The 17,894-nt window shown below is 36.6% G+C and overlaps 3 protein-coding genes across 6 annotated transcripts in view; 1 reads left to right on the forward strand and 2 right to left on the reverse strand.

The window, feature by feature from the left end:
* LOC139977735 (uncharacterized) overlaps positions 1-7,892 on the forward strand; it is a 41,175-nt gene extending 33,283 nt beyond the window's left edge. For 2 of the 4 annotated variants that reach the window (XM_071987294.1, XM_071987298.1), the window contains 4 exons: positions 1,278-1,515; positions 2,036-2,254; positions 4,148-4,312; positions 5,553-7,892. In XM_071987294.1, coding sequence (XP_071843395.1) covers positions 1,278-1,515; positions 2,036-2,058 — 261 coding nt within the window. In that variant the 3' untranslated portion in view covers positions 2,059-2,254; positions 4,148-4,312; positions 5,553-7,892. Of the gene's footprint in view, positions 1-1,277; positions 1,516-1,607; positions 1,744-2,035; positions 2,255-4,147; positions 4,313-5,552 lie in introns of all 4 variants that reach the window. The other 2 variants (XM_071987296.1, XM_071987295.1) reach the window with 2 other exon arrangements.
* The window catches only part of LOC139977744 (uncharacterized), an 831,623-nt gene that overhangs the window by 675,728 nt on the left and 138,001 nt on the right, over positions 1-17,894 (reverse strand). The gene's annotated exons all lie outside the window — the stretch shown is intronic.
* Positions 13,352-16,984, reverse strand: LOC139977802 (uncharacterized). The gene is made up of 4 exons (XM_071987445.1): positions 16,898-16,984; positions 15,125-15,245; positions 14,442-14,555; positions 13,352-13,545 (listed from the first exon to the last, which is right to left on the reverse strand). Exons 1-4 carry the CDS (start codon positions 16,958-16,960, stop codon positions 13,502-13,504), a joined length of 342 nt encoding a protein of 113 aa, XP_071843546.1. The 5' UTR covers positions 16,961-16,984; the 3' UTR covers positions 13,352-13,501.

Genomic DNA, 17,894 nt, shown 5'->3' on the forward strand with positions numbered 1-17,894 from the left:
TGGGGCTTCTTGATAATTTTACCATGATGGTCACCATTTCCGAAATCTACTGTTAGGTCCCAGTTCTATATTTCAAAGAGACAAAACATTTATCACTCATAATATCTGACAGACTTGTGACAGAAAACGTTAAGTCTTAAGTTGCAGAAATGAAATTAGGAGCAACAATATGACTGATCTAATACCTTCTTTCAAAATGACTCTCAGATCATTATTTTATTTTGAGCACCATATCTTTGACGCCTGGCATCCTATATTTCACTAACTGTCACAGGATTTGACCGTTCCTCTTTTAAGTGGCTGAGATAGTTTTCCACTTTCACTGATGATGACACTGCTATCATCAACTTTCAGAAGTGATTTACTTTTGCAATGGTCAAGTTATCTGAAACACTTTCTGATCTTCTGGTGCTCGACTTTAATAAAAGACACATTTTCCTAAGTTGCTCTATCAATCAGGTGATTTCATATATAAACCTATACTCCAGCACCAGAAATAAGGGACACAAGTCATATTGTGCTTATTTTGAAAAGGCTGTATGCCATTTGTATGTGTGCCAGATGGGTATGTGCACCAGCTGTAAATATTTTAAACAAATTCCGCACTGCACGCATATCTATACGTGCACACTCCATTATTGTTCATTTCGTCTGGAATCATGCAGCATGCACTGCATATTAATTGAGTGTACTTCAAACTTTGTTAAGGTGGTGACTCACAACTTGTCACCAATTATTGTTTCGTAAAAGTCTTGATTTGCTCATTCTGGGTCCTGCACGCGCGGGTTTGTACTTGCGTTATATATTATTTTCATCACATCTCAGAGACATCTAGCCAGTGACAACCATTGGTGTTTATCTTATGCATTCTTCATTCTGTGTGGTCATGGGGTTTTTTCGAGTCTAGTCATTACCAGTGATTTTCCTGAACCAAGTCACGATATTATCTTAATGGGGGGGGGGGGTGATGGGGGGGTGGTAGGGAAGAAGTCGCATACTCCTTTGAGTAACTTCACTCTAAGAATTTAGTGACTTATGACCCGAATGTTAACTCGGCCATCCTGTAACATGCTGTTACAGCAGTTGTCAGTTATAGTATAATTTGTAAATAAACAATAAATGGAACACAATCGATGTGAATGTTACTTCACTCTGTAATCGATCCAACAAAAATTATGAAATACTTTAAACAGCGGGACCTGATAGAAAACTGATATATTTTGTGTATGTTCTACTCAGATAACACTCAATATACATAAACTCTGATTACATTACAGGATCTCTCTAAGGAAATTCCAAAAGAATCGGAAAATGTAGGTAGAAATCTTGGACTAGATGACTCAGAGCTCTGTACCCTTGAGAGAGATTATACCAACAAGGGACACAAGGAAACTGTTTATCAGATGTTGTTGACTTGGAAACAGAGAAATGGAAGTCAAGCCACATACAGAGTACTGGGTGAGGCTTTAAAAGCAGCTGGCCGCACAGACCTGCAAGAGGCCCTGTATAAGCAAGGTAAATCATTAATTTAATATTATAAATACCTCAAAGGAACATAGCAATTAAATATATAACTGATTCATACATAAAACTACTTTCTGCTACAGATACAGACTTGACCCTTTAAAGAAAACCTGAATTCCTTCTGCAACATTAACACAGCAGATAAACTGTGTGGAATCTCACTTTCACAACTCTTCCATAAATGAAGTGGACAGATGGAATCAAATTTCAGTATTTCAGGTAAAATATGGATAATATCTCGTTGCTGTAAACTTAAAAAAAGGACACCGATGTTCAAGTACAACACCAAGTAACATTTGCAATAAAACAAAATAACACTAATGTTTCTAAGGATATTTTATTTTTCATTTCTGTGTAGGTTACACTTCTTTGGTTTAAATTACACTGCCAGAAAGCTTTCCTTATGATGTTTATTTTGTAGAAAAATGTTATTCCAACATAAAAAAGTTTTTTACCTTTTGCATATAGAACACTTTTGTTTCACTAAATAAACTCTTTTCTTCCTTTGTAGCCACTATCAAAAATGATAACTGATTAGATCCAGGCAGGTGCTTTGCCAACTAACAGAGGAAGAAATCTCCAGCCAAACTGTTCTGTTTGTCAGAAGGTTCTCCAGTTTTCCTCCTATTGTGGAGGTACGAATGTGACAGTGACTGTCAGTGAGGCAAATTGTAGAGTTCTTGACAACACGTTGACAGATTTTTTGAATGGAAAATATGTTATAACAGAAGTAAGTGTATTTTGAACATTGTAACTGTTATAACTGAAATCTGAAGCTATATGTGATCTGAGAGTGATATGAACTAAACTAATATATTTGAATAAACTATGTCAAGGAATAAGCAAATCTCAAAATTGTCTTAAAGTAATGAAATCAATTAACATTTGGTTATTTGTAAATATCAGCTTTTAAACTATTATTATTAAATACAACAATTTAGAAAGATAGACTTGCATTTATAATCAACTACCATCTTAGCCAATGCTACTCGTGCTGCTTACTGGTTCTCGTGTTAAACAGGACATCATTAATCATTTCATAGTTATTCAGTCAGTATGACCGAATCAGAGATCCAAAACACAACGATACAGTGATGGAGAACAGATGTCAGTAATACTTTGAGTTGTATTCATGTTCATCAGCAACTCGTATCATATGTTATCTATTCATAGATTTGTCAGATATCCAGAACTATTATATTTCCCTAATTTACTTGAGTGAATTCCTTGAGTGATATAATGAATGTGGTAATGTAACTTTGGTTACATATGTAAACAGCTGTCCTAATACCTGTAGTACTATTTACTGCACTTCATGAAAACATTGTGCAGTAATTGAGTCACTAGTAATATCCGAGACCAAAAATCCAAAAAAGAAGTATCATATGAAATGTATGTTTTTTTGCAGAGACTGTTTTTGGCTCCTTGCTGAAATCATAAGAACCTTTGTAGTCAGGTCGGCCTGTGTGTGTATGCGTGAGTGTGTATGTGTGTGACACTTTAGTTTGTATGAATGACTAACTTCACAAGGGAATGATAGATGAATGTCTTACTTGATGGGTGGGTGGTTCACAATGAGTTGATGAATCCTATCGATGTTGGTGCTCATATCATGAATATTAATGTGGTCATAGGATCAAACGGCAAAATCTTCAAATTGTAATAACTTGACAATCATTAGTCACAGTTTCTTCAAACGTGAGTGTGTTATAGGTAGGTTGCCTACAAATGGCAATGTGGGTTCCAATTGATAACTTGTGTATTTATGAGGAGGTGTGGCCTTACTATTTTTAGGTTACAAGTGTGTATGATTAATAACTTCACAAGGCAATTATTGACCATTACAATTTTAAGTGAGTAGGTGAACCTAATTGTCATGTCATGACTAATGATGAGTACCGGATGAGGGATTATTTATCAAATTGCAGTTACTTATGTAGAAATCATATGTTTGATCGTCAAACTTGGATCAGTGATATTTGTAGATGGCAGACACATGCTGATGTGTGCTAATACAATGCATGGTTCATTCATATTTATAATGAGCCCTGGCTAGCATATTTTGGTAACAACAATTTGTACACATAACTTCAGGGGATGCTTCATGATTACATACTTGGGGTGATCCCTGTTAATCAATGAGCAGCAGCAAGGAACTATGGAATGTTTACGTTCTGGTTCTAGATATGCACTCAACCAAGTAAATGAAGCCTGTTGTGTTTTTATTTGTATTTCTCTAATTCCCAACATGTATATTGACCCCAACCCCCACCGAGTGACTTGTTACTGAGAATGACACATCAGCACATGAGTAGACACTGAACTGGTACCAATCAATTTCTGTACTAAGAAAATAAGACAACAAAACAGAAATGCAATACATAGGACTAAAAGGAACTATGAAAGCAATATTTCAAGTTGATATACTTTAGTTGATATACAAATTTTCTGCATCTTTAGGTTCATTCTTGTAGCTCTTTGTATCGCTAGAATATGACATTTGTGAGGTATTTTTGTGTAAATACAGGCTGCTTACAGCTGAGTTTATGACGATGAAATTGAAATTTAGCTGGAATCTTCCTTTTTTTCTTTTTATACAATATTTAACTCCCTTTTTCTACAGAGGAAATATACCGTTTCTATCTAAAAGTGGAAACATTCAGAAAATATATCAGATTTCAAGGGATAAATCTCTAAGAAGATTTTAACGAGGAGAGCTTTTGAAGAATATTTGACATCGCAGTGGTACCGCCATTCCAGGGAAGAATCAAGAGTTCAGCCAGTCAAAGTAAGTTACAATCAGTCAAGTGAATTAATCAGCCATATCTTGATTGAGGGACAAGACATTGAAATGACTTTTTGCAATTAACCAAATATGTAACAGTGGAGCATTTTTTTAATTTTCATATAGGTTTTACATTGTTTGTGACCTCAATATCCATTTAAATGTGGGAATAAGTTTATAACTTCGTTTTCTCTTGGACTTACGTTGCAACCTTTTCTATTTACTTTGTATTAAGTTAGCAGTCTGGATTTGATTGGTGTTTTTATACCAGTTAGTATATCTGATATCAATCGCAAGTCAGATAGTGAGAAATAGCAAATAAACAGTAAAAATTGATTGATTGGGTGTGTAGAAATGTGATCCAGGTTGACCTTCTGGTAGGTTAAAAATGTTATGGAAAAGTGATATTATTATAAAAATATAGATAAACTTGAATAAGGGTAGGCAAAACAGATAGTAACTTTTGTTTGACAGATAAATAAGCACAACCTGGAAAAGTAAACAGGAGACCATGTCCTTGAAAGATTATACAGGTTGGCTATCCCAGACTTGGCACCACCCTCCACAGAGAACAGCCATCCAAACTAGAGCCCACCTAGTGACTGTCGTCTCCACAGAGGGGTTAAACTCGAAAAAACTCCAGCCACCAAAGACCCTAAACTAGTGGACCTCCCTGGATTGTATTGATCATCTTCTCTGCATCAGACAGTCTGCAATGACAAAATCAGTATATAATTATCAAGTTAGAAATCAGGATAAAGAAATAGACTTGGTAATCTGTATATACGTAACATATATAGGTCATTTGCTGAACTAACATCCCTTCCAGGGCAGTTCGATAAATAAGTTGGAAAATCCATCATTGGAATGATGGTTTTATACTTTCTATTCCTTGTTCCAATATTAATACAATAGTGGAAATGGTTTAATATCATTGGAATTGGCTGCAATAGCTGTACTAAATAACCAACCTCAGATAAAAAGGATCGTTTTCTTTGCAGTGAAGCTCTGATGATGGACCAACCATGATCATTGTTATTATAAGTGTGTAGTTTAATCTTACAAATTAAATGTGTTTATCTTAGCCTATCTTAACAAATGTTTTACTTTGTACTAGATGTATAATTCAACATAGAAATGAATAATCACTAAATAAAAACTGAAACCAAACTGACAAGAAACTGTGAAATTAATCGATTTGAAATAAATGACTTTTTTAAAACTGGTTTCTTCTTTTCCATAGACAGCTTTGAATTCGAGACAATCAGGAGAGCAACGTGTCAACTTGAAGGCCAGACCATCCAACAGACCAGACCTATCATTTCTAAAGTTTTGCTCCAATGATGCTCGTTAAGAGATTGAGACAAGTATGACATCAGAATTGTTAGTCACGGACTCGGTGATCTATCACAGTACTGAAAATTAACTTAATATCCAAAGTTGTTGTAACTTTGAGGTCAATAGATATACGGTTCGCTAAAAGCTATCTTTATCAAGCTTTGAAGAAGATGTACACTGTTGTAGCAAAGACACAGACTCTATATCTAAAGGAAAGTACTTCAAGCGTTCATCCTGTCACCAATACAATTATGCCTGAGAAATAATCCAAGTGGTGCAATGTGTACTAACCTAGCTGGGGGCACCAACTTTGGTACAACATCTGTGGCACTAGAGTACTGCTACTTTAAAGGAACCAGCTCTGCTATTTTGACCAAAAGTTATTATCAGCAGACAGGTCTAAGACCTACTCTACCTGCAAGCTACAACCTTGAGTATGATGTTATGTGAAAACAAAGTTGATTAAGTACCACATGCCATTGGTTCGCTCAACCAGATCTTTCTTCCCGAGCTCCCTTAAACAGCACTCAAGGATTATCACAGTGTTTTATCATAATGATTTACTCTGTCAATCACAATTGACAGAAATAATTTCCTGCTGGATGATAAGGTCAAGGTTTATTTCAGTGTATGGTAATATTGTATTTGTATATGGGTGAAGTATATTTGGACATGTTACTTTATTTGATAACTGTTTGGAGTTTACAACAAAAGCAATACTTTAGAAGTAGTCTTCCAGTCACAATAGGTTTTGTATGATAAAACGTTTGCCTTGTTTCAGTAATGAGTGGGAAATGGGGCCAAAGGTCATTTCAGTTCAAAGCAGAGTTGTGTTTTTTTTCTAATGGTATGAATACGGAAGTTGCTTACATATTTTGGAAATGGACATAAGTAGGACAATCAGCGATATGTAATGTTGGCTTATTCCTTGCTACACACTCAACAACATTGAATGTTGTATTTCATGGTATATTAACTATGAACCATAATAGAAGGTGAAAGTCACTTTGCAAAAGTCAACTTAACTGCATTGCAATATCGCTGATGATATAGTAGAAATCAATGGTTCCTTGATGTCAATAAAACAGCACAATCTGGCGTGGTCTTGTAGGCTAAAGCATGTGTCTAATTACCCCATCTAAACCACTCAACTGCATGTTTGACATTTCTGTGTAATGAGGTTTTCTAAGCTTTTCTAAAGATTTCCCGACTGTTTTATCTTGATAATAGCAATGCTACTTTCTGGTTAAAGTCTTGGTTGTAATTTATGTAACTTTATAACTTTATATGTGGTCATATAATCAGGTTAACAAAATAAACAAATGGAATAGAGAAATAGGCCTCTGAATCATGTACAGTGGTTTGAGAACTACTTGTAAGTAAACCCATCCTAGTAAGAGCTCTCTTGCATTTTATGAGGTTTATGTCCTCCGAAGTCAATGTAACTCAAGGTTGTGTCCATTATATAGTAAAGCGTGAATGAACTTCGTACATTGTATGTTGATCTACTTTAGTATGTGAAAACTCTTGCATTTTCTGGTAAAACTTCATTTGACGCACATAGAAGTGAAAGTGTGAAATATCGTGTACATTGTTACATATTTAGTATATAGATCCACCTTAATGAATAAGAGGACTTTATTGCTTTGTGTATATGAATGGTCTTTTTCAGTCGTCAGAGTTCAGTCTGAAAACCCTGCAAACCTAATAACAACAGACGATATAACTTGAATGACCATACGTATGACGGTACGTTGTAGATCCACCGTCTTGAGTTGTGTTGTAATTGCAGGTCAAGGGTCATTTCAGTCAGCAGAGGTCAACAAGTGAAAGTCTTTTAATTAATAACTGATATCGTAAGTAATCCATGTCTACCATACGCTATATGTAGCGCTTATTGTAACTACAATAAATCCTGAAGTGAAGGTGATATGTTGTCTTTAAATCCATCATCAACTCTACAAGATATTTTCGATGTTCATTCTTATTTGCATAAACCTCGGATGCATTACAACCGTAATGGTTCAGTACAAGAACGGTTATCGTTTTTGCTTTTTGTTGGTTTGTTGGTCAGATATTTGATCTGAGAATGGAGATGAAATTCCCTCAAACTTTAGGATAGCTCCAAAGGTAAAAGTTGGATGAACGTCATTGCTTGAGATGTAATTTCACAAGAACCTGAAGTGGAAAATCCAACCTCCTGCAGATCGTGTTTGAATAAAATATGACTTAAAGAAATACAAAATCGGTTTTACTTTTTTGTTGCGTACTAAAGATTTATTGTATAATACAGTATTTGCCCCCCCCCCCCTACAAACAATATGCAATAGACATATAACAATAATTAGTCTCATTTTGAGCAACAAAGGACGGTGATGGGGGGGGGGGGGTTGGGGGTGACTGTATCAATCAATTATACAAGAACCAAATGTGGAAAAGATAGGGGTGTGGTCAATGTTTGACCGTCTTCTTTCTTCTACGTCCGTCATCCCCTCCATAGCTCTCATCATGCCATCCATACTGGTCCCCTCCCTTCAGTATCATCGTCCCCTTCAAATACAGGTTATCGTGACTATAGGTATAAGCAGGAAGTTGTTATGGAAAGCTGCCCAACAAAACCCCAAAACGGTATTATAATGGAGGTGTGTAGGCAAGGCTATATGAACACATGTTTCGTTACACATCATATGAGAACGCTGAACTGACCTCACTAGAATACGTCACGCAATTTGATTAACGGGATAATGTACTACAAATTTGAAATGTTCATTTTAATACAAACAAAATGAGAATATATGAATAAATCCATTCCCATTCCTCTTAGTTGTATTTTGTTACCTATTGGAATCAAAAGGGCCTACACGTATCCGTGTAAAGAAACCCACTGAAGTTTTTTTTTCATAATTATGCATATCCTAAACGCAAATACCATAAACAGTTTATTAACGTATATGATCCAGGGGATAAAGGAATTAAAGGGATTTGGTCATGTTTATTAGAACTACATACTTTAGGGAGTAACCAGTGTGTGACCGTAATGTGGTAACCACGAGGTCACTGGTTTGAAACTCATTCTAGCCCAAATTTGAAAATCATACTCTTTAATTTCTGTTCAAGATTTAATACGTTTACATCGTGTCACACCTATATATCTTTTAAGTGGATGTCAATTTTAACTGTCAAATGTCGCATTCAGATTGTCACATTATTGACGTAGAACAAACTGCACACGTCTACAAACCAGCCGTATATCATAAACAGCCAATGAAGGATGCATGAGGTATACACTTCGACATTTTGAAGTATCCTGACCGATCTAGAAAATATTGCCGCATTTTGTAATAATGTCACGCAGTTTATATCATGCCGTTCCAGGCGTTCCTACAAACTTTTGGCTAGAAAGTGACATTATAGGAAATCCTTAAAACCCAATAATGTGGACTAGATTGTTGACGAGGGCAAGAGCCTTACCACGAAGAACATTATTTTCGCAGGCGCCCAACAAGCGATCTGATCGGTCCCCCCCCCCCTCTCCCCCAACTCCCTTACTTTGATATGGATTTTCACAATACTGACCCGAATATAACTATCGCAAAACTTAACTTAATATTATTGTGGATTGAAGATTTCCCAATAGGATAACATTTTAAAATAAGTAATTTTATACAAGTTAACACATTTTAAAATTGTAACATTAAAATAACTCTATTAATACGTACTTTTTAAGGTATTTGGCTTTCTTAACAGTAGCTATGTACAGAATGTACATTAATCTATATACAAATAGCAGTTTTAATAAATATACTTCTTTCATTATATGGAAATCTCTCTTCATGCTATCAATTTCGAATCGATGTTGTTGATATCAAACTCGATTATGTGTTGATACTTTCAAATCCTCATCTGTGTCGATGTTATCAAACTCCAATATATATATATTAATGAAATTATTGTTCGTGAATATCATTTTCTATATAATATAAACGCGAGTTCTTGTTCTTGCTATCATACGCGGATCTCTGTTGATGCTATCAAACGTAAACCTCCATTGTACCTTACAAGAACCTATGATGCTACTGGACACCAAGCTCTGTTAATAAGTAGCCCGAGCATATCGTAACACATCGTAACACTAATCTGTACCGATCCTATTGCACCAGGCGAATCTCTATTTTTCGTACAGTACACGCGAAGCTTTGTTGATCATATCGTTATTCGTTGATCCAATATTACGCTATTCTTTGTTAATCATATAGAGACGCGAATTTCCATTGATTTTAATGTACACAAATTTATGTTGAACCTTTCGCAATATTTCGTTGAAAACCAACTGTCAAATATGTCCTGGTTCCACGGTTTCTGCTATATGAATATCTGGCAACGAGTAAACTGCTCAAGTTGCTCACATAGGGTGTCAGTAAATGTAAATATTTACTGAAAACAAATTTTAAGATACGAATTTTCAGACCTAACTTAAACACTTCGCTTGACCGCATTCAATGCTTCATATACACTAGGAATAGTACATAATTATAGAATATTCATTTTATATTGATATTGTTCACCAACTGTACAATTACGCGTGACGAATAGTGTAAAGTAAGTAGGCCTGACGTTTCGGTCCTAGCAGGATCTTCTCCGTTTCCCCTCCCCACCACCCCCCCCCCCCGTCGCCCGTCTGCTCGTGGCTCCCTCCAACTTTTTTCTCAACACTTATCTGTCTTTGTCATTCTCTTGTTAAGAGATACTTTGTTTCTCTACAGTTTATCCCCTACATATACCTCTTCGCTTCCCCCGGCCTATTGGTTTCATTCTTCTCTCCATCCATTGTCTACTGATCCTCTTACATCTATCTTTTTTTGTTTTCACCCTGCTAATTAACCTGTCTGTATTCTTTGAGTGTATTTGCCCCTCCTGTTACCGTTACTTGTTATTCAGCCTCATTCACTTGTATCACATGACCATTTTCATCCGCCTCCTAAGATTCTGGAAATCTGGATAAATTGGAAATGCGCATACTCTCCGTCTGTATACTTTGTGTTGTTTTTGCTACAATGTGTTGGTAGCAAACTTGGCCGTGAAAGGAGAGATAAGGACCTTGAAACATTATGATACTTTTTTTCACAAAAATCACGCCAGGAAAGATGAGAGTAGGCAGAGAAATTAAAGGTTTGGAAAAAAAAACAAAAAAACATGACAACTAATTTGTGGGTCACAGTATTGTCTGAATCGGATTAAACGATAACTCTCTAGTGCATGGGCGTATCCAGGTGTTTCTGACCCGGGGGGCGCCAAGTACTATCTAAGCGGAGCGCCACCACCGGTTGGCGCGCAGCGTACAAGAAAATTTTCTGGTTTTGATACCCCCTAGATCACCGGAAATGGCACTTCTCAGGCTTAAAAATGACCAACCAGATGTACACTTTTGCCTGAGAATCAAGTATTTCCCAATAGTATTTTTTCCCCATCCATAACCTTTTTGAAGATTGTCACCAGTCACAAATCATGTTGGACCTCCTCGCATGTCCTGTGGATCATTGCTTGTGTAGGTGATTCTACGTCGCGGCCCACAATACGTGTCAGCCCCACTTTTCAAGGTTTTCCCATCTACACAAGACATTTCGTTGTTTACATTAGCATCCCGCGGTATACTGCGCAACTTTCACGGATCGTAAGGTACACGATGGCATACGATGTAATAACCGATGCTGGCGTATATGATATTGACATTAACATGTTGAACGCGCGCGGAACGCGCGCAAATTTTTGGTTATTTTTTTCGGGCAAGTCGTTACAGCCCCAAATCAAATTGGGCTCCTACGCCCATGACTTCACACATAGACAGTTTTGAGGTTGTTCATATTTGAACACCATTTTAATGCTTATTGATATAAGGTGATATCTGTTGTTTGCTTTTTTAATTCGAGCAGGCGCGTAGCGAGGAGTTTGCTAAGTGAGGGACGAAGCCTGTTGGCAGACTATCTAAGCGTAGCGCCACCGCGTATTGGCGCGAAGCGTACAAGAAAATTTTTGGCCGAGAATGCCTCCCAAATCGCTGGAAATGGCACTACCCAGGACCATTTGTTGGCGCGAACCGTACAAGCAAATTTTGGCCAAAAATACCTCCCAGATCGCTGGTAATGAAACTTCCCGGCCTTGTATGTTGCATTTAAGCATTTTTTATTTTGAAATTACTAAAGATATCATAACAAAATATGCTCAAGGGGAGGTGGGGCAGTCGCCCCCTTCCCGAAATGCGTCATGTTCCCCGACGACACGGTCGAGTTCGAGACCAGCCACAGTTGGTTTCATAGCAGGTTTCATATACACATACACGCGTTATGATAGACCTTACATATAGTATATATGTACATATACATTATTGAGAGAGGACAAAATGGAAACGTCAAAAATGGAGTTGACGATGCTAGGGGTAGGGTAAAATCCTTGATCAGTCACTGGCTACCCTGTGTATATAATAGGGATCAGCGCTGTAATGACGTCACTGTTTCTCCTTCTCTTCCAGGTGTCTTGGCGTTTTTTTTTTACTCCCTTCTTTTCTCTTTTTCTCTCTTTCTTCTTTTTCTTTTCCCTTCCTTCCTCTCCTCCTCCTCTGTTTCCCCCTCTTTTTCCCCTGTTTTCTTTTCTTTTTTTCTCTCCCTTTTTTCTTACCGGGGGGGGGGGGGCGCGCGCCCCCAACACCCCCTGGATACGCGCCTGTAGTTAGTTAGTCTTTTAGTATGTCTACCCTGAAGTTTAGTTATGCTACATTGCTACTCCAACTGCGATAGGCTGGTCGCTGTATATCATATTGTTAACCTCTATAAGAGCCTATAACGCAGCTGGCTACTCCGAATTAGAAATGTCTCTCGTAAGAAATATTGACCAACTATGACACTCTTCCGACATTAAAGGTGATTGATCGATGGATTACAATTGATTTCACGATGTCCAATTTTAGAAGAGAGAAATCAGTCGCCATGAATTAGCAATGTTCTGTTTGCTTCGTGAACGAACTGGTTTTCGCAATTGAGGCCTCGCGTAGAGACTATATGATCCTGCATTTTGAGATAAAATGTGAAGTGGTAGAAACGAAAAATATAAGTCATAAAAACGTGAAAGAAATGCCCAAAAGACAGTTAAGTTTTCAGAATTGATAAAATTTCGCAAAACGGAAAATGGTCGCAAAAACGAGAAAAAAAAACCGAAAGCAAAGATAAAAGTCTGAAAACATGCATACTGCTGGTTACATCATTTGAATGTATTATTTATATTTTCATACTTTATTTAACTGCGATATTTTTACCAATTATTTTAATATATTCACGAGTTTTTAGAGATTTAAAATAAAACTTATCCAAAGTCACTGTGCTTAGATATGCAAATACTTTTAGTTTACATGGTACACACAGCACACGTCAGTTCATAGCCATCAACATATAAGGACCACGAGGAATGCCCCCGCCGGCCCCACTTGATAAACATCTAGCCTCCACCAAATTGAGGGAATCCCGCTTAGTATCAGGAGGAATCCCATCGGAGCTAGGTATCACCTGCATCTCTCTATCGACACAAATATGCGTTGACCTTTTATGTACTGAATGAACTCTCGCGGACATCAAATAACCTCCGTACTCTCTGGTCCATTCATTTGAAGGGCACACATTCGTGCCAGGAATGATCAGTTTAGCGAATCTGGCCGTTAGACTGCGCAAGGAACATCATACCATCGTTTAGATTGAAGTTGTGGAAAATTAGTTATCTGATATTCAATGCCATGAATGAAAGATCTTTCTGACCCTACGCCAGCTACTGGAGAATCGTACACAGGGTTTTGCGGTAGGCAAAGTTGATTTACTCCGCCCCGGAATCCTGCGCGTTTGTTCCCGCGGCGGAGCCTCGGTTGAAATATAGAAAGATTTATCATAATGCTGTGCATGCTTTCTTTAGTAGAAAGATTTTTATTTATAATTTTCTCGAAAATGCGATTAGAAGTATCTATTTAAGAACCTTTTGTAGTAGAAACGTGCCTGAGAGCAGTGTTAGTTGTATACCACCTTGGAGACCACTTTAATACGTTATGAATCGCAACAAAAGACGTCTTTATTTAAGTCAGAAAGGTTATTTGACTTAACAGCGTAGGTGTATCACTACCTTCAACCTCCAACACATCACCTATTTTGGTTGTTTTAAATTGATGTTATTTTCGACATGGATACATTTTCGCAACTGTAAACGGGGATAAAGGTAGTTAGAATATTGTCTTTGTGTAATCTTGCAAACTATTAAAACAAAAATCATGGGCTATTGCAGAAACTCAAACATCGTTTTTTTTCTACTTTTAAATGAATAGATTTCCTCACGTACGGACAACATGCAGTATAACTTATTAGATATGCTTCCCGGACGTCCCCCTTTTTTTACAAACAGGCAAAATCCTCTTTATTAAAATCTTAACTGTGATCGGTTGAAAATTCGTATCAATACTTTTCACATATCTCACGCTGAAAAGGTTTTAATTCCATCTCAAAAAGTTTTAAGAAATAGTTGAAAACTACTTGCCTTGTGGAATATATACATACATGGTATTTCGGGTATATTGTTTTATCATTAACAATTCTATAAAAATTTAAATTAATCTCATCTATTTGTCGGTAATAATTACTGGTGGATTCTTTTTTTCTTTCAAAAATCATTTTAAACTAATAGCATAAAACAATGCGATCATAATAGTTTGCTTTTTCAAAAAGAAATTTTTGTTAAAACATTTGTTTGTAATTTACATATCAGCTACCTGTATAAACTAACTGTGAAGAGGATGGACAACTATGATGACCCCATCTAACGTAGATGGCTCCACTAGCTGATTCTCCTGGAGGACTTCGGAGATTAGACTGGTCATCTCCGGCTGTAATAGCATACACAATAAAACCAGCTTGAAATAGTACGAAGCATGGATCTGAACTAACTTGAAATCTTGTTGAGCATCAGTTAAAGGTTAAATGGTGTTCGTACTTCAATACAAATACAGACTTACGAAAGCCTCTTCTTTACGACATAAGTATCATATTTCTACACTGTTCGGTAACCTGGATACCAAAGCTACAAATCGAAGTACACACTTCAACTGAAAATAAAACACTATGTGCTATATTCCATTCTTTGGAACTAATTGTCAACCTACGAAGGAATATAGATCTGCAGGTCTTTACGTGAGCCACTTAAGGTAGAATACGTGTTTAATTGTACAAGCTGCTTTTTCATACATGCGTGTTTGTGGGACAAGACTAATACAATAACAACGATTTCATATTACATCACAAAAAGGAAATAATCGTTTGCCCCCAAAGATGAAATGTTCACGGATCAAATGGTAGATTGCTGTAATAGTGTTATTAGTTTAATAACCTAAGGCTTCAGTTCAGTGGCCTGATAAAGGTTATTTTCTATATTTTACTCAAATCTAACAAAACTTACTGCTTCTGATCTTTACTGACACTTTATGCTCGTCGGTGTCGTCTAATCTACGATTACGAAGATTCCCATGACCTGCTAAGTTTCCCTGTTTGTTTACATCAAGGGGTAGTTCTGCATTGCCCTATGAAATGCAACAAGGAAGAAGCAAAAGTCATTTGCAGGAATGAAACTTGGTGAATTAAAGAAAACATGTTCGGTTGTTACGTTTGTCAACAAAGCTAAGATCTAAGACACACTGCAGAACTAAGTCCCCACCCTATTGCAAAACTAGGACTCTTCTGCAAAACCATAGGGTCAATACTGAGCGGCCTGGGATTCCCCCACTCCCTCCCCTTCCCCCACACACACTTTCCTTTTTTTTTAGTCTATTTCATTTTCGAGGATAAAAATTTAAGACGAATGGATGATAATTAAGCCTCTATGGGCTTACTTAATGATATAGCATCCAGCCTCAGGACACCACTCCTATAGGCAAATCGTTAACAAGACGGAGTCGTGTCAAAGTACACCATATGACATTTTTTGAACAACTAGGGGGTTGTGCTTCGGTCCCCTTAATGGCCACTTCACTCAGTTCATCCACCCTCCCCTCCCCCCGTAAGTCCCTTTGTCATGTGAAACAAAGATTGATAACACAAAGCTAAGAACTAACCTACACATAAATTGCTCATGTGACTTCCTCTCAGCATACGTAGGCTATGGCTACCTTAGAATGCTATAGCATACTTATAGTATTTTGTTTTGGAAAGTGTACATTTTAAAGCAGCTTTTTGCGTCTTTTTTCATATGATTTTCTCAACCTCACTGACTCCACCATGCTATAACGACTTACATAACTGATGTATTATGTATTCAATCTTACGTCAAATGGTGGCATAAAAGTTGAAAAATGTACAACTTTCAACGTTGTTTTTCCCCGTTAGGAGCGCAATAAACCCCGCCCTACGTTAACCTCTGAACGTCATTGACCAATACGTAAAATAACACCATGGTATATTTGTATACATTGTCTATGGCAGTACATGGTATCAACGCAACTTTTTGAAGCTACCTTTAGCAACGGATCATAACTTAACATGTTTACTACTCACTGATTGGTTAAATTAAAGCTAGTGGGTTTGATTTGCATATTTTAAAACTTCTTTTCATTGATACCAAAGTTGCGTTTGCCTGCCAGAGGTGCAACATTCGTTTCATTAATCTAGTTTCTAGTGTTTATATATATGACTTGGAATTCTTAAGAACATCCAGGCATTTTAAACACAAATTCGGGACACTTCTATTAGCCCCTTTTAGGAACTTAGTTTTCCCAGTATTTTGGTCCCTACAAATTGAGATTAATAACTGTGTTATAATAAACAAAATGAACCTTTTGGGGAAAGGTCTAAAAAAAAGACACATGGAACCAAGGACGTCGCTGGAGGGGGAGGTTGGCGCGGGGGTCACCAAAACATTTAGGTAAAACTGACTACAGATAGAAATTTGAGTGCTTAATGTTGCAGCATTGTCGGCTACTTTTGTTTTCATTCACACGATATGCAGCAATTTTGGAAATGTTTGCAGTTAATTTTTCGTTTCAACGTTTAAATAAAGTTCACTTACTTACAAATTCAAATACCTCAAAATTCAACAGCAAATTCAATTTCTAAGTAGTAATTTCTTAAACACACATATCATTAAATAACTTTGCAACTAAACTACCATAATATACCACTATAATTTTAATTCAGATTTCTTAAATATTTTAAACAAAATACAAATATATTCACTTACCAATGTCAAGGGCTGGAATGGTCTTTTTTCTTCTGGGCAGATTCCGACGGACTCTTTCTTCATTGTGACTAGATGCAAACGATATTTTGAATGCGCATAAAGCCGTGCCAAGGAACAGAGACAAAATGTAGAGATTCATGGTGGAACGAAATGAAAATCTTTCGAATGTCTCCCTGAAATATTACGGCATACATAACAGCAGCACAGGGCAGCGTTTTATCGCTATATATACCCTCAAAACCGTGCCAAAAGCTCTGCACCTGTTGCAGGTTTAATATTGCTTTTGGTTTTTGCTTATAGTTGCATTTGGTTTAATATGCTTATAAACCTATGCAGGTTTAATTTATAACAGGAAAATTATCCACCAGTCAAGTCACAAAATATTTAAAATAAACTATTAATATTCATAGGCGGGTGATGAACTCGTTAAGCTTTTTCTTGTAGACATACTTTCTCGCCTGATTCTCCATCATAAATAATAAAATTGATTTTTTTTTTACCTGAATATTGCTTACGTAGTTTCCTGATGGTCTTCAACCATTTATAACTTGACAATTTGAATAAACACACAAAGCAGAAGTGAGGTTATCGATGAAGACTAAATTTTAGTTTATATATTAAAGTTTATAAATTTAACATTTTTGCCCATTTTCCATGTTATATCTCTATTACAAAAACAGAATATTGCTTATCTAGTTTCCTAATGGTCTTCAACCATTTATTAGGCCTACTTGACAATTTGAATAAACACACAAAGCAGAAGTCGACTAATAATAAATAACTTCAATCCCATACATACGCCCATACATATGTAGACATGTAATGGAACTGCTTATTAACAAAGCAAGACAACCTGGTTTAACAATTTCATCCCACTATGGACCGTTAATGCAATATTCCTTGCTCAATATATGATAAGAAGAGTTGACATCGATCAAAACAAAGCTTCCAGCACAGTCTTTTAGAATTAAAGCTGTAATTTCACAAACCTCATCAG

The sequence above is a fragment of the Apostichopus japonicus genome, chromosome 12 (assembly GCF_037975245.1).
Source record: "Apostichopus japonicus isolate 1M-3 chromosome 12, ASM3797524v1, whole genome shotgun sequence".
NCBI classification, from domain to species: domain Eukaryota; kingdom Metazoa; phylum Echinodermata; class Holothuroidea; order Aspidochirotida; family Stichopodidae; genus Apostichopus; species Apostichopus japonicus.

Coding starts and splice junctions, on each gene's coding strand:
- LOC139977802 (XM_071987445.1), bottom strand. CDS start 16,960: ATGAAGAAAGAGTCCGTCGGAATCTGCCCAGAAGAAAAAAGACCATTC. Junction 15,246..16,897: donor CATTCCAGCCCTTGACATTG/GTAAGTGAATAT, acceptor TGCATTTCATAG/GGCAATGCAGAACTACCCCT. Junction 13,546..14,441: donor TTCACAGTTAGTTTATACAG/GTAGCTGATATG, acceptor ATTTCAACCGAG/GCTCCGCCGCGGGAACAAAC.